This window comes from Seriola aureovittata, chromosome 3, assembly GCF_021018895.1.
Source record: "Seriola aureovittata isolate HTS-2021-v1 ecotype China chromosome 3, ASM2101889v1, whole genome shotgun sequence".
Taxonomy (NCBI): domain Eukaryota; kingdom Metazoa; phylum Chordata; class Actinopteri; order Carangiformes; family Carangidae; genus Seriola; species Seriola aureovittata.
In genome coordinates, this window is record NC_079366.1 from 9,818,206 (window position 1) to 9,832,126 (window position 13,921).

The 13,921-nt window shown below is 39.3% G+C and overlaps 1 protein-coding gene across 1 annotated transcript in view; it reads right to left on the reverse strand.

The window, feature by feature from the left end:
* pkd1a (polycystic kidney disease 1a) overlaps positions 1-13,576 on the reverse strand; it is a 69,115-nt gene extending 55,539 nt beyond the window's left edge. The window contains exon 1 of the mRNA XM_056371818.1: positions 13,009-13,576. Coding sequence (XP_056227793.1) covers positions 13,009-13,283 — 275 coding nt within the window. The 5' untranslated portion in view covers positions 13,284-13,576. The remainder of the gene's footprint in view (positions 1-13,008) is intronic.
* Positions 13,577-13,921: the final 345 nt, after the last annotated feature.

Consider the following 13,921-nt stretch of genomic DNA (forward strand, 5'->3'; position numbering starts at 1 on the left):
TAGGGGAATGGGGCGAGGAGCTAGGGAGAACGGGGTTGTTGATTGAAGAGATTTGGTCTAAAAAGCCTAACATTTTGCTACACAGTCTGGCTGGCTGGGTCACAAACACTCCTCTCCTCTCCTCTTTAGAACATTCTGTCCATTTTTCCAGCTGCTGCTGCCTGGGTTGTCTGGTGTCCAGCTGGCAAGTGAAGGGCAGCTGTGTGCAGCGGTTTAACACACTTGCTCAAAGAACGACGCACTCACATATACACACTTTTACATGCTGTCAATGCATAAAGGAAAAACAAAAAATCTGTGATGCTGTCATACACTCATTGCTCACTCTTTTTCTGGTAAACTACTTTGCGTGAGTTTCACTTATCTTGAAGTCATAAACTGTGGGCTTAAACCAAAATGGATCTCAGGCCTGAAGCACTTCTGGGGTGTGATTACAAAAAGGAAAAAAAACAACTTGTTATTATTTCAGTGAAGCATAATTTCAGTGAAAACGGAAATCAGTAACTATATTTCATTGACGTTAAACTGGAAGAACTCTTAACATAACTCAAAATCAAATACCAAAGTCAAGTTTGACATTTCTTTCCCACTTGTTTTTATCAATTTACACACAACACAACTGAATGGTAATACCAGGAAAAAAAAACTGGTAAAGATCCCTCACAACTTGGCAGCAAATGGAAACAAATGTTTTGAGTAAACAATGGCGTAGTGGGACCTGCTTCTACTCCTACTTGTCTTGTTTTATTTCTGACGGGGTGGATGCATCATCCGCACATTGCTGCAGTCTACTGAAGGCACTCAACAACAACAAAAGTGTCTCCCAAAAACTGTAACGCAATATAACAAGCACCAGTAAGCTGTCATCAGCTGAGATTTCTCGATCAATATCAACCATCATATTGAAACAGAAGTCACAAAGTGCTTCACAATAAAAGATAAAAGTGAAAATAAGACACACACTGGGAAATAATATTCTGTTAAAAGGAAAACACCAAAAGCTGACTAAAATAATAATAATATACAGTATATATATAGATAGGACAAATAAATAGGACAGGAAAATTGAGCACACAAAAGCACTTTGTAATAAGTGTGTAGAAAAAAGCCACACATAGGCTACTTATCTAAACCAGCTAATAACAAAATAGAATAATGATGGATATTAACTTCTCTCTGTCATTCTCCTCTTCAAAATCATATGTTCACCTTGTCAAAGCACTGTACAAGCTGCACTCATACTCACCCTATGTTTTGTTTTTAATAAATACTAGTTTGGAGCAGAAAATTATATATGCTTGGTTTTTATGTGTTTGTAATCTGTCCCATGGTCATTTGAATTGAAAAATAAAAATGTTAGGGAGGGCTGCTATTTGCATTTGATCTTTGGCTGGAGAGATATGTGACATATATATGTGATATGTGAAAAATGATAATGCAAAACAGTGCCAATCGTCCTGAATTTATTTGTCACCTTTGTGCCACAGTAACATGCAATTGGATTGTTAAATGTTGAACGCAATTATCATTAATGTTACCTTTATACATTAAATTTGACCTCAATGACAAACTGCTGTTTATAATTAGATTTTATATGGCAGAAATCTAGAAATAAGGACAGGCCAAATTTAAAAATACAGCCGCCATCCTACAGCTCTCCCCTCGGGCAAGTGCTTCATACAGCGACACAGCTGCACCCGTGAGCCTTTGGCTATGGTTAGCAGAAGCTAAGCTAAACTATTAGCAACATTCAACATAGCCACTCATGGCCATTGTCCACACGTGGTCCTGACCTTTTTATTCTTTAATTTTTGGGCCGTCAGGTCCATGCTAGCAGCTGCGTGAGGCTGCACTCAGGCCTAACTGTGAGTTGAGCTAATGTCAGCATGCTAACATGCTCACAAACACAATGCTAATGCTAATGTACACAATGTCGGAAAAACACCTGTTATTCTGATTTAGGCGTATTCATGCACTTTTCCAAGGTGGTTAGCTCTAGTGCTAACCTTGAAGTTAAATCAGCCAAAATGAGCTTCTTTTGTTGTGTTACATAGTTTTAGCAGTTACAAATAAAAAGTTCCCCAAAAATTTGTTGAATGGATTGTATTAGTGTTAATATTGGGTTTTATTTTGATGTAACTGTCAGCTGTGGTGCATTTGCAGCCATTCTAGCAGCATGTCTATACTTCTTTTCTCCAAGTGAGAGACTCAGCTGCTTGCAAGAACAGTTTAAAACATGTAGGCAGCTAGATGTTTACCATGGTCATGTCTGAAATCACTTCCTAATTCCCATAGTCATTACTCATAAGATATTCAGTAGTTTATAGTAAGGAGTAAATTTAGATTTCAAACACTTATGTATCATCATCATTTTGCAACTTCGCCGACAAGTGTTGCACAAGTTTTCATGACTATAAAATGCGACGAATAGCATTAGGGGAGTATAAGCATAAAGGCCCCAGGCAATCATACTGTGTGTGCAGGGAGTTGTAGAAAACAGCACTATAGTCTAATTTATCTTATGTTTGCTAAAGTGGGAAGCTTAACATAAACTGATGCAATGAACAAGTGAAATAGAAAGGGCAGAGCAAGCAGAGAGCACATTAATGAAGTGTGTCATATAGGAGTTAAATAAGCCTCCAACATCATCGAAACAAGCAGAGCGTCAGCCACCCTGGAAGCACAGAGGTCTGCTGCTGCTGCCGGCAAAATCTGTAGTGAAGATGAGGACTTCTTCAGCTTCAGCTTCCTCCACACCATGAGCTCGGAGACAGCATGCAGCACTTCATCAGTTCACTGTGCTCTCTGCTCGTTCTGCTTGTGTTCCTTGTTGCATCAGTTTCTTCTGCGGCTTTCAGGTTCACTGGCATGAAATAAATTAGACTTTTTTTTGGCCTCCCTCCCTCACAGATCCAGAGACATGGATCCTCTGTAGACTTACAAATGGGAGGATTGAGTTCCATTTTTCTTTTAATTGTGCATCAGAAAATGACAAGGGACATGGACTGCATGTACATTGCCTGTTTAGTATTGGCTGCCAAATGTGCATTCCTTAACTTGAAAACTGAGATGCAAAACAGGCTTTTTGTTATGAATATAAATGGTATCATGACATTGAATGAAAATTTTACATACTTCTGATTTACATGTCATTAGAATTTTGGCAAGGTTGTAATTCCACAGTTTAGAGGCTAACAATCCAGTTTTCCATTTTCAGCCTCAAAAACCCATGTTAACGTTTAGCCCAAGCAGGACAGAGTGTTATTCTGGAATATCTTTATGTCTGCGACTCTCTGTGCCCAGTGAACAGGCTACACAAACAGACACTGCAAGTTTGTAGTCTTGGCTGTTTATATCTAAATGCAGGGAACAAAATCCAATTATTATTCTCTCCAGTTCTTTCTGTAGATAAAGTAACAACGGGGAGACAACAGATTAATTTGTTTTGTCGTGCTGGAGCAAAAGTCAAATGTTTCCTCTGCAGTGAACACCAGCCATAGTTTGTTTCACTTTGTCTTGCTCTCTCTCACTGCCTAACACAACCCAGTCCAAAGGATACAGTTTTAAATTGGCTGAAGCTCCTGTACAGGGCATTGATTATTTAGAATTTTAACAAGTAAAAAAAATGTCTTGAGCTTATATAATCAAGATTGAATCTCTACAGGTTTCCGCTCTCGTCCTTGAACCTTTTCTATTCTTCTTCATCTTCACATCAAAATACAAAGCAGAGACTAAGGGAGGGTCACATATTGTTCAGCTCTTGGGATTAGTGTAGTCAACTATGCCATCACTGACACGGACCCTTCTCTCATCTGAAATCACTGATCTAATGAATACATTCCTCTCTGTGCAGTTTCAATCAAACCAATTAAACATGGCTGTTGAAAAAATACATTATATTTATCATAAATAATAAAGTAAAGCTGGTCTTACTATGAATTGAAAAGTTAAGAGTTATACTGCAAACATGTGAGAGAATACATCCAGATAAAAGGACAAAAGAAAAATCTACTTCATAATTAGAAACTAAGAGAATCCAGAACCCCACTGATTGTCTAATCACTATGAAAGTATTAGACAAAAAGCACAAAAAACTAAAATCTTCTAAAGCCTGTGGACCTGACGGCATCAGGACAGAGATGCAAAAATACAGCAGCCCCGAGCTGAGACAGGCCCTGCTTCAGCTGTTCAAGCTCGTTCTTCAGTCAGACTGCGTTCCTGAGATCTGGAGCCGGGGGCTTATTTTCCCAATACATGAGAGTGGAGATAAATTAGACTCTAACATTTGCCGAGGCATTTGTGTGAGCAGTAACCTGTGGAGGGTTTATTGCAGCATTATCCATGCCCGAATGCTGGCGTTCCTTATGTAACGTAATGCTCTGCAGGTCAAATTGGCTTTTTACCAAATCACCGCACTACTGACCATGTTTACACTCTAATCATTACGTACCCCAAAACAACTAAAAATTAAAACTAATGCTTTTGCATGTTTATTGATTTTACTAAAAAGGCTTTTGATTCTCTTTGGTAAGAGGGGTAATATTATAAAATTCTCCAAAGGGGTGTAGAGGGATTCATTCCTGCTCCATGCTGATGACGTACGGTTCCCGTCACCCTCACAACAAGGACTTCAGCAGCACCTGGATCTCCCGGAGAAGTACTGTCAGAAAAGATGCCCAGATCTCAGGAAACCAAGTATCAATTAAGATTAATCCACCTAGATCACATCCTATATTATGATTACCTGGGGCTCAAAATCTGTACCTCAGGTAACTTTGGTCTGGCAGTGGACTAAAAGCATGTAGAACATTTTATGCTATTAGAAGACTATTTTACAAACTAGACATACCAATTAAAATGTGTCCTAAAGTGTTTGACAGTGTAATCCAACCGATGACCATCTGTGGTAGAGACGTTTGGGGTCTGCTCAGTCATCAGGACCACACAAAATGGGACAAATATCCCATAGAGGCACTGCATGCAGAATACTGCAGGTCCATATTAAACATCCAAATAAAAACACCAACCAGTGCATGAAAAAAAGAATACTTTGGTTACATCTCAAATTGAGCCCTCAAGGCACACTAAGATTTCAGGCACTACAAACCAAAAAGCTGAACCTCTAAAAGAGTCTGAAGACTTATTGATCAAATAACGCCCAATACTGTTCAACCTCAGACCAGCACTGCTTTCCAACCACTTATCTTAGTATACCCGGGGAGGTTTATTAAATTAACAAAAGATGTCTATCTGGAACATTGGATGAATCGAACCGAAACTCAAACTAAACTCAATTCCTACCTGGCCCTAAACCATGAATATAAATAAGAGGGATCACAGAAGTTTTGGATACCAGCAGAGGAAAGAGACGGGTGAGGTAGAGACAGAGATCCACTTCCTCTTAAAATGTGACAAATATAATATTATCAGAGTGGCATACTTAAAGCAATCTGATTTGTTAATTCCAACGTTCACAGAGCCAGATGACAGTGAAAAGCATCATATTCTGTTAGGGGAGGGACATGCAGCAAACCTAGCTGCACGATATGTGACTGCGTGTCACAACCGAGGGACACATAACTAAAACAACATCACTGAATATGGCATATCTTGACACAGCCTATTAGACAGACACACACACACACACACACACACACACACACACACCACACACACACACACACACACACAACACACACACACACACACACACACACACACACACACACACACACAGCTTACTGTTTTCTTTTCTATTTATTAACTACATTTTACTAAATGAATTATATTCTTTTCTTCTCAAGTCATAATCGAATAGAATTATCCTTGACACTTTGGCGATATTGTTCACCTGACATGCCAATAAAGTATAATGAACTGAATTGATTAGACTTGACACAGGGGAGTAAGGGTAAGCTTCTTAAAATATACCAGCCAGTCTTTGCAACTGTGAGCACACTTGTTTGTGTTTTCCTCAGGAAGATCCACCAGTCTGCTACGCTTGCCAATCTACTAGATGAATCACTAATGCAGGTCTAATGTAAAAAGCCCTGGACCACTTCATTATCATAAAGCCCTCAGTTCAGAAGACAAACATTAGCTGTACTGAGCCACATACATCATTCACAGCTGTCATCATGAATTACTTTAATTAAGTGGTCATGTCGATGGTATTAAGGGTATTTTACAGCATTTGTGGAGTCGGTCTCAGATTCTCCCTCCCTTTTTCCCAGCACCATCTTACATGCTTTTGAACTTAACACATGTCGCTCTGCTCTATCACAGTATGTTTCTCTATCGCATAACAAGACTCAACCTAGCACACGTGCCTGAATGCACTCAAAGAGTAATATGTAATGTCTATTCTATTCGAGTCTGCATGTGGGTCACACTGTCCCTCTGTACAAATCAAAGGTCCATTTACCTCCACCCAAAAGCTATGTTTTCATTGTCAAACACACACACTCTGGAGGCAGCTGTAAATGGTGGCTGGCTGTAAAAGTAGCTTGACCTCAGTCAGTTTCAGTGGATTGCTTGCAGCATAATTCCTTTCTTCACCGTCCAGTTTTTCCAGAATGCAGCAGAATCCTCAAAGCTCGTACATTTGGCTGTTTCATACATACTGAATGTTGGATGGACTTCAGAGTGGTGGATTATGCTGCAAAACTTATCTTTGTCTTGTTTTAGTTTCTATGGACATTTTTTGCTGTTTTACTTGTCACCACTGAGAGCCACTCTACTGACCGAATTCAAGCTGCTGTTCTCTGTCATGAACAATCGCCAAACGTTTTCCATCCACACTGCTTAAGTGTTTAATACTCAAAGAATACATTTTGAGCGGACAATTACTTTATAAAGCATCAGTGTCATTTTTTTTATTTTTAGCTCTGTTATTTCTATCAAACCTTCTTGGCATATTGCAGAGCATGGACAGCATGATTGATGTGACTGCACATTTCGTCTATGTGTTTTGGGGTAATTAAGTTGTGTCAATTTCTCGCTGTCAAACATAAGCTTAAAATTTATTCCTGCATAGGCTGATTGATGGCACACAGAGAGTAATATAACTACAGGACAGATACAAAAACAGTCAGTTCAATAAACTTGTAATATGACAGACTCTTGAAAAGTGATGCTTTATAGTTAGCGTGATGGAAAAGCAGTGTAGGCAAGTTTCAAGTATGAAGTTTCATTCTTAGTTTTATACAATTTAAAAACAAGACTTTCCTGTGTAGATATGAAAACGAACCCTCATATCTCCAGCATGGTTAAGCCAAGACAACTGGCACATAAATAAAGTCAAAAATAAACACTTGTATTTTATCCTCTGTGTTACCCTATTAGTTTACCAGTCTGTTTATCTGTTTCTTTTTTTGGCTCTTCCATCTGTGAATACAACACATCTGGCAGAGGTCTGGCAGGAAGGATTACAGCTAACTATATGAGTCTCTGAGTATGACACAGCATGTGTATTTTGGTTGGAAGTTGTTAGTTAAAAAAGAGCTGCAGTGCTACAAACTTTAAACAAGAGTGTAAGAATGCTTCAAAGACAAAAGATAACTCTAGTGTAGTTGTGAATGTTGCATCACCTACATGCACGCACACACCAACCAACACAAAAATGAGACCCGTCTTCAGTCTGCCATGTAACCACCGACACCGACAACAAACTTCAGTGAGTTAATAATGAACCAAGACAGTTCTGTAAGCAACACACACACACACACACACACACACACACACACACACACACACACACACACACACACACACACACACACACACACACACACACACACACACAGAGGGAGAGAGAGGAGGAGACGATGGGAGCCGTCTAGTATTCTTCTTCTTCTTCCTGTTTCTTCCCTCCTCTTATTTATGACTTTCTGGAATGTCTGTGCTTCTGTGAGTGATGTCACTAGTAACTATCGCCATGGTAACACAACAAATTCCCCCTCGCATATGGTCCGTACATTCAATCTTTCCTTTCCCACTTCATTAAAGTCAGTGTGTGTGTGTGTGTGTGTGTGTGTGTGTGTGTGTGTGTGTGTGGATGATAACCACCTCTGCAGGAGGAGAAGAGTACAGACAGAGAGTGATCGAGAAAAAGGCAGAAATTCAGATTGAGTCTTGTGTGTCTGACAGCTGTGAAGCCTCATGACCCAGTGTGAAGCCAAAACTGCTTGTTGTAAATAGCAGAAAAGCACATCTCCATGCCTGCAGTGTGTCTCTGTGTGTGTGTGTATATATGCATCCCACTGCCATGGTAACGCCACAAATTCTCCCGAGCAGGGCAGATAGGACCAGAAACTGTGAGACCATGAGTGTGTTTACAGTTCAGGTAAACGGTGTACTGCCCAAGACAGCCACAGTGTTCTACAAAGTCACGGAAAGTTCATTTTGAAACTAAATACTTACTCCTCTTTGTTACTTGACATGAATAATAACAATGTTCTTTACTACTGGTAAGTTATGTATTTTTCCATTTCCCTAAGTCTAACAGGAACAGGAGCTCTGTTGAACTGTACTTAGGCACAGCATTTCTTTGTCCTAAATGCTAACTTTAGCATGCTAACAGCATGTATGGCAGCAGATGTATGGTTATCTGTATAGCTATGACTTAAATACCGAATCGAATAATAAAAATAATTCCTATCTGCTGTACTGTTGATATGAAATAAAATAAAATCAAACATTTTTCCTTTTTTGAGTTTCCAAATCACATGCAAAGCACCTGTGGGTGACTTTTTGCTGTTATAAAACTTCTGCACTTGTTATGGTGTAATCTGGATTCTTCTCTAGCTGACCTGAGACTTGTGGAAAGTACTGTTTATTTGAATTGTCAAATGATTCAGCAAATAAAACAACTCCACTGTATGTAAGGACATTTGCTTTTATACCCTACTGACAATAGTGACCAATCTTACAAAAGAAGTGAAAAAAAACTGACATTTGAAATACTAAGTGGCCACATTAAGTAAAGAGGCAATACATTAAATAAAATGTGGCCAAAGAAATCTGTGCACTGTGCTGTGTCCCACCACCCACTTGTCTTCCACTGTGAACTCATCTCAGTGTGCGGTACTTTTAAACAGATGTTGACTGAATTTCTTATTGACTTTCTCCGTTGAGCGTCCCAGAACACACAGTGCCGAGAAGATTTGTGTCACAGCAATTTGCATACTAAACAAAAGCTATAGAGACTTTAAAAAACCTGCGTCTATTCCACAAGCATTTCCCATAAGTGACTTCAGAATTGCATAAACTGTCTGAATGAAGTGTTAAGAGATTTTTATTGTGTGTGTGTGGGTTGGAACGGATGGACTGGTGTGTAACGGGAATGCTTTTCTCCAAAGGCACACTGCAATATGTTAAAATGCTCCACTACCACTGGATGACTTTCTTTTTCAGGGGCAAGTCCATGGCATTTAGATCTGGGGCCAGACAGGGGCACAGACTGAGAGGAGAGGAGCTGGTATTTAACAGAGGATCCAACATTGGTTTTCATTTAAATTTAGTTCTTTTCCTATAAGGTGACATGTTCTTGCTTCAGTAATAATGCTGTGTCTGTCCTATGAGAAATCAGGGGAGCAATTGAATGCAAAAATGCACTGCCATCAATCCTTCAAATGAAAATCTGTTGCTTTTTACTGAAAGAAAAGTGCAATGATTTTGTCGTTGGCAACGGACTTGACATTAAACAGCAAACAAGCACAAAATCCATCGAGGCCGACAGCATGTTTTCACAGTATTATTTAGAACAATTTTCATTTCAATATACAGTATGTATCTTAGTATGCTGAAGCCTTGATCAAATGTTCTAGTCAAGATTTTCCTAATCAGAACAGTTATTTAGATTGACAGTTGTAATAAATGACACTAAATTCACAACCACCATGAAAACTTAAACTAATTATTTCACTTAGAACAAAAATTCAGAGTCAGAACCATCTGCCTTGCCAAAACAGCTTTCACTGTAGTGGTCTAAATGTCTTTATAAAAACAACAACAAGGTCAAGAATATTCAGCAGTAACTCAGCCATGCCTCATCCTCTTATGCCTCTCTGTCTCTCTCATACAGACAATAGAAGCCATCCCATAGCTTCTGTTTAGCTTCCATCATTTTACCAGAGCTAATGCATCTGAAGAAATGCCACAGTAATGCCAGATACACGTTTTACAGCACCATGCTGGTTTCCTTTTGTCCATTTATTGCAAAAATAATGACAAAATAAATCTGCATAAAAATGATTCAAATGTCTGTGATATTGACAGCAACACCAGGTTTTCTTGTTTTACAGTGGAGGAACCCCGAAGAAATGGCTTGTTAAACTTCAGGGGAAATGAGCAGTGAAGTTACATTACATGGTAGACCAAGTATTTAACGAGCGAGGTGATTGCTTAAACCATCCTCTATCTGTCAAGGTGAGATGCATTAGGATCTGAATGCCTATGTTTCATTTTATGTGTGCAATAGAGCTGAACCAATTAGTCGATTATTTAAATAAAATATTTTAATAACTAATTGTTTTAAGTAAATTTTTTAAAGTTCCAGCAATTTGCCGCTACTTTTTAAATATATGTATATAATATCTTTGTGTTTTGGAGTGGTGGTCAGCGAAAACAAGCTAAGTTAAACATGTCACTTTGCACTCAGGATAACTGAATACACTATAAAGTAGCCTATTTGCTTCGTCTGCCATCCCCTCAGAATGAAATGAAAGCAATGAATGCAGAACTGATAATGCTGGCCAAGCCATGGACACCCCCTTTGGCCTGTTATTCATTTACATTTTTCCTAGTTGATGATTAAAGGACAGCCCTGTTCTGTGAGCAGTTCGTTAACAACTAATCAAGTTGCGATCCAGGGTTTGTTTAGTCTTCCAAGGTCTCAAATTCACACACAACGGTGCCAATAACAAACTGGAGGGAAGCCAAAGAGACAGGAAAGGAAGATTGAAGTGACCTTTTCAAAGGTTCTAAGCCATGTCTGTAAACATTTTATAGTCATGACAAATCCATTGACATGGATCAACTTTTTATATAATTACCAGTATAAAAAATATTGATGGATGATGTTCCCTCCTCTCATACCAACAACATCAGTTTGACATTATTTACTGCAAGACATGCTGTGAATGCACCTCGTAAAGATTTACGGTAGTCTTGATGATCAGGTAAACTAAGTTCTATGATGAGACAGGGATCAAGGTGACTTCAGGAGGGCTAACTATCTAATACATTACATCTCTGAGTCCTACACTCTCATCTCTCTCTGCCTCAGGCAGTCTGAAGGCCATTACCCAGACAAGTCCATGCAGGTATATGATCTTTTCTTTTTTATTCTTTAAATAATGAGTGGATAGGTAAGAGGCCAAGCACTGCCTGCAGCATTTTAAAATGAATATTGTTAAGTTCTCCACTGGATCTAGGCTGGATGTCTCGCCCTGCCACAGTCAGCCATGAAATCAGAGTTAATTAAAAGCAAAATATCTGATTTTAATTCCATACTTCTGCTCATAGGGTGGGAACAGGAACCAAGAGGCCAAATTAGCGAGTATTGTATATCAACAGCCGGTCACATCTACATATGGCTTCTGCTGGTACAGTAGGACCACGGAGGTTTATCTAGACTGATGCAATTAGGGCTCCAAAAGAGTCGGACATGATTAGAGACAGATCCTGCAACAAGATCTGTCTCTAATTTGGGTCGCACCTACGAGAGCACTTTTCCTCTCTTATGCAAATACCATCACTATAAATGTCAAGCAATATTAAGGAAAGCTGTTGAGATGAGAGGGTAGGTTAACAAATATTCTCAATATGCATGCTGCTTTTAGTTGAGAGGAATTTCAGCTGAAACATGTTTACCCTGCTTCAGAAAACCTCATAAAACAACATTCATATGATAATTAACTCACGTCTCTACAATAAGAAAGTTACAAAATAATGTGCATTGATAGCCGGCCTTGTAAATAGGGTAAATCTTTAAGTTAAATAAAAGAGGGTAGTTAGAGGGGAAACAAATAACTGATAACATATGGCTTCCGTCGGGGCAGAACAGAATGTTCTCGCTGCAGCAGAACCAGAGGCGAAAGACTGATCTGCACTTCAAACACCAGGTTCACTGGTTCTTTGGTGACCAGCTCCCTTTAAACTACCAAACTGAGATACACAAATGCACACACAAACACAAACAGAGTCCCTAGCAGTATGGCCTCTGATGCAGGCCTGGGCCACAAAAAAAGGTAACCTTCAAATAAAGAGAAAATGCTGTTTTTGCATTATGCACATTCAAATTTTGAGGGGTTTTCTTGAAATATTTTTGTTTATTTTATCCATCTTTTGTTTTTAACAACTAGTCCACAGTGCAGGCTTGGTGTTACGTTTTCAAGGCTATAGTAATCCAATCACCACACCTGTCAGTGTTTATGCATTACTAAGACTTATTTGTATCAATTAATCATAATGTTTAATGTCAGAAAATTGTGAAAAAAAACCTAATCACTCCCAGAACCAAAGGGGACACACTCAGTTTGCTGGGTTTGTTCCAACAACCCAGAACACAAGGATGATCAATTCCCAGTTATTTAAAATGGCTTTTTTTTTTTTGCTTCACCAGTGACTCAAATGATTGAATAGTTGCATGGACTTTCTGTAACTGGATCCATCCATACCTCTACTAATTGTTTCAGGTCCATGCATGACAACAACAAAAACAATAGATGGGCTGAGAGCATTCTCTCAATTTTGGATGATGCAAACAAATAGGCCTATAGGGATGTGTTGTAAATAACAACATGGTAAACCAGCCTGTACTCCACCATGAAAACAAATGAAATGACAATTAAGTAAGAAAAAAAAAAAAGAAAAAGTAGAAGAAATTGTTGTGTTTTATATCCTCAGTAGTGTGTGTTGAATCTTTTCCAACCATTAAAACCTAGTTAAACGGAGTTAATGCACTCTCCACTGTACATCCTCTCCTTCCCAACCTGTTTTACTTACAGCACGCTGGTGGCCAGCGGGATGTCTGCCGCCGCTGGGGCCCTCTCCAGCCCGATGTTGGAGCAGTTGACGACGCAGGACGGCTGGGGCCCTGCCAGGGCACAGCTGCAGTTAACGGGACAGGGGCTGCAGCTCCTGCCGCCGTCCCCCTGCGGCCCGGAGCCCCATGCCTCCAGGCAGCAGAGCGCCACAAGCAGACTGGAAAAGAAGCTATACCTCGGTACGCAGACGCCATGTTTTCGCTTGGATAAAGTCTGTCCATTTCCACAAGGCATAGCTCACTCACATCTCATCGCCTCTGATGGTGTAAGTCCTCTCAGTCTGGGAAGGCACAAAATACACAGAAACAACACGCGTCCTTTTTTCACGGCTTTCATGTGAGGAGACAAACACAGAAGAAGGGACGGACTTTTTGACACCGTTATGTCCCCTGTGTTTTCCTCAGTCTTCTGGTCGGATCCCCTTCCTCTGAAAATCTAACGGAGCTTCTCCAGAATCCTTTTCAGGGGAAAAAAAGTTTTGGAGAACTTCCTCTCTCCTCCTCCTTCTACTTCATGCAGTTCCCTGAACCACCGCTGAGACCTGGCACACAGCTTTGTTGCTTTATTAGGGCATTAAATATCCCAAAATTATCCTCTACTGCATTTGCATTAAATATCAAATAGTCCAAACGATAAAAAATTATCGGAAATAAAATTTGTTCTTGTATTAAATAAAAAGTATTAATTCTATTTCTGTTGAAATAAAAACAATTTCAAAAAGGAAAATTAAAAAAAATATCCATATTTAATCAAGTCTACATAATAATATTTGTGGTCTTCTTTCTGTCATCATAGTCGGGGTTGGATTAACCTGCTAGGGGATAAAACACACACATTTATTTAGGAATATATAGGCTACCATTTAAATTTGT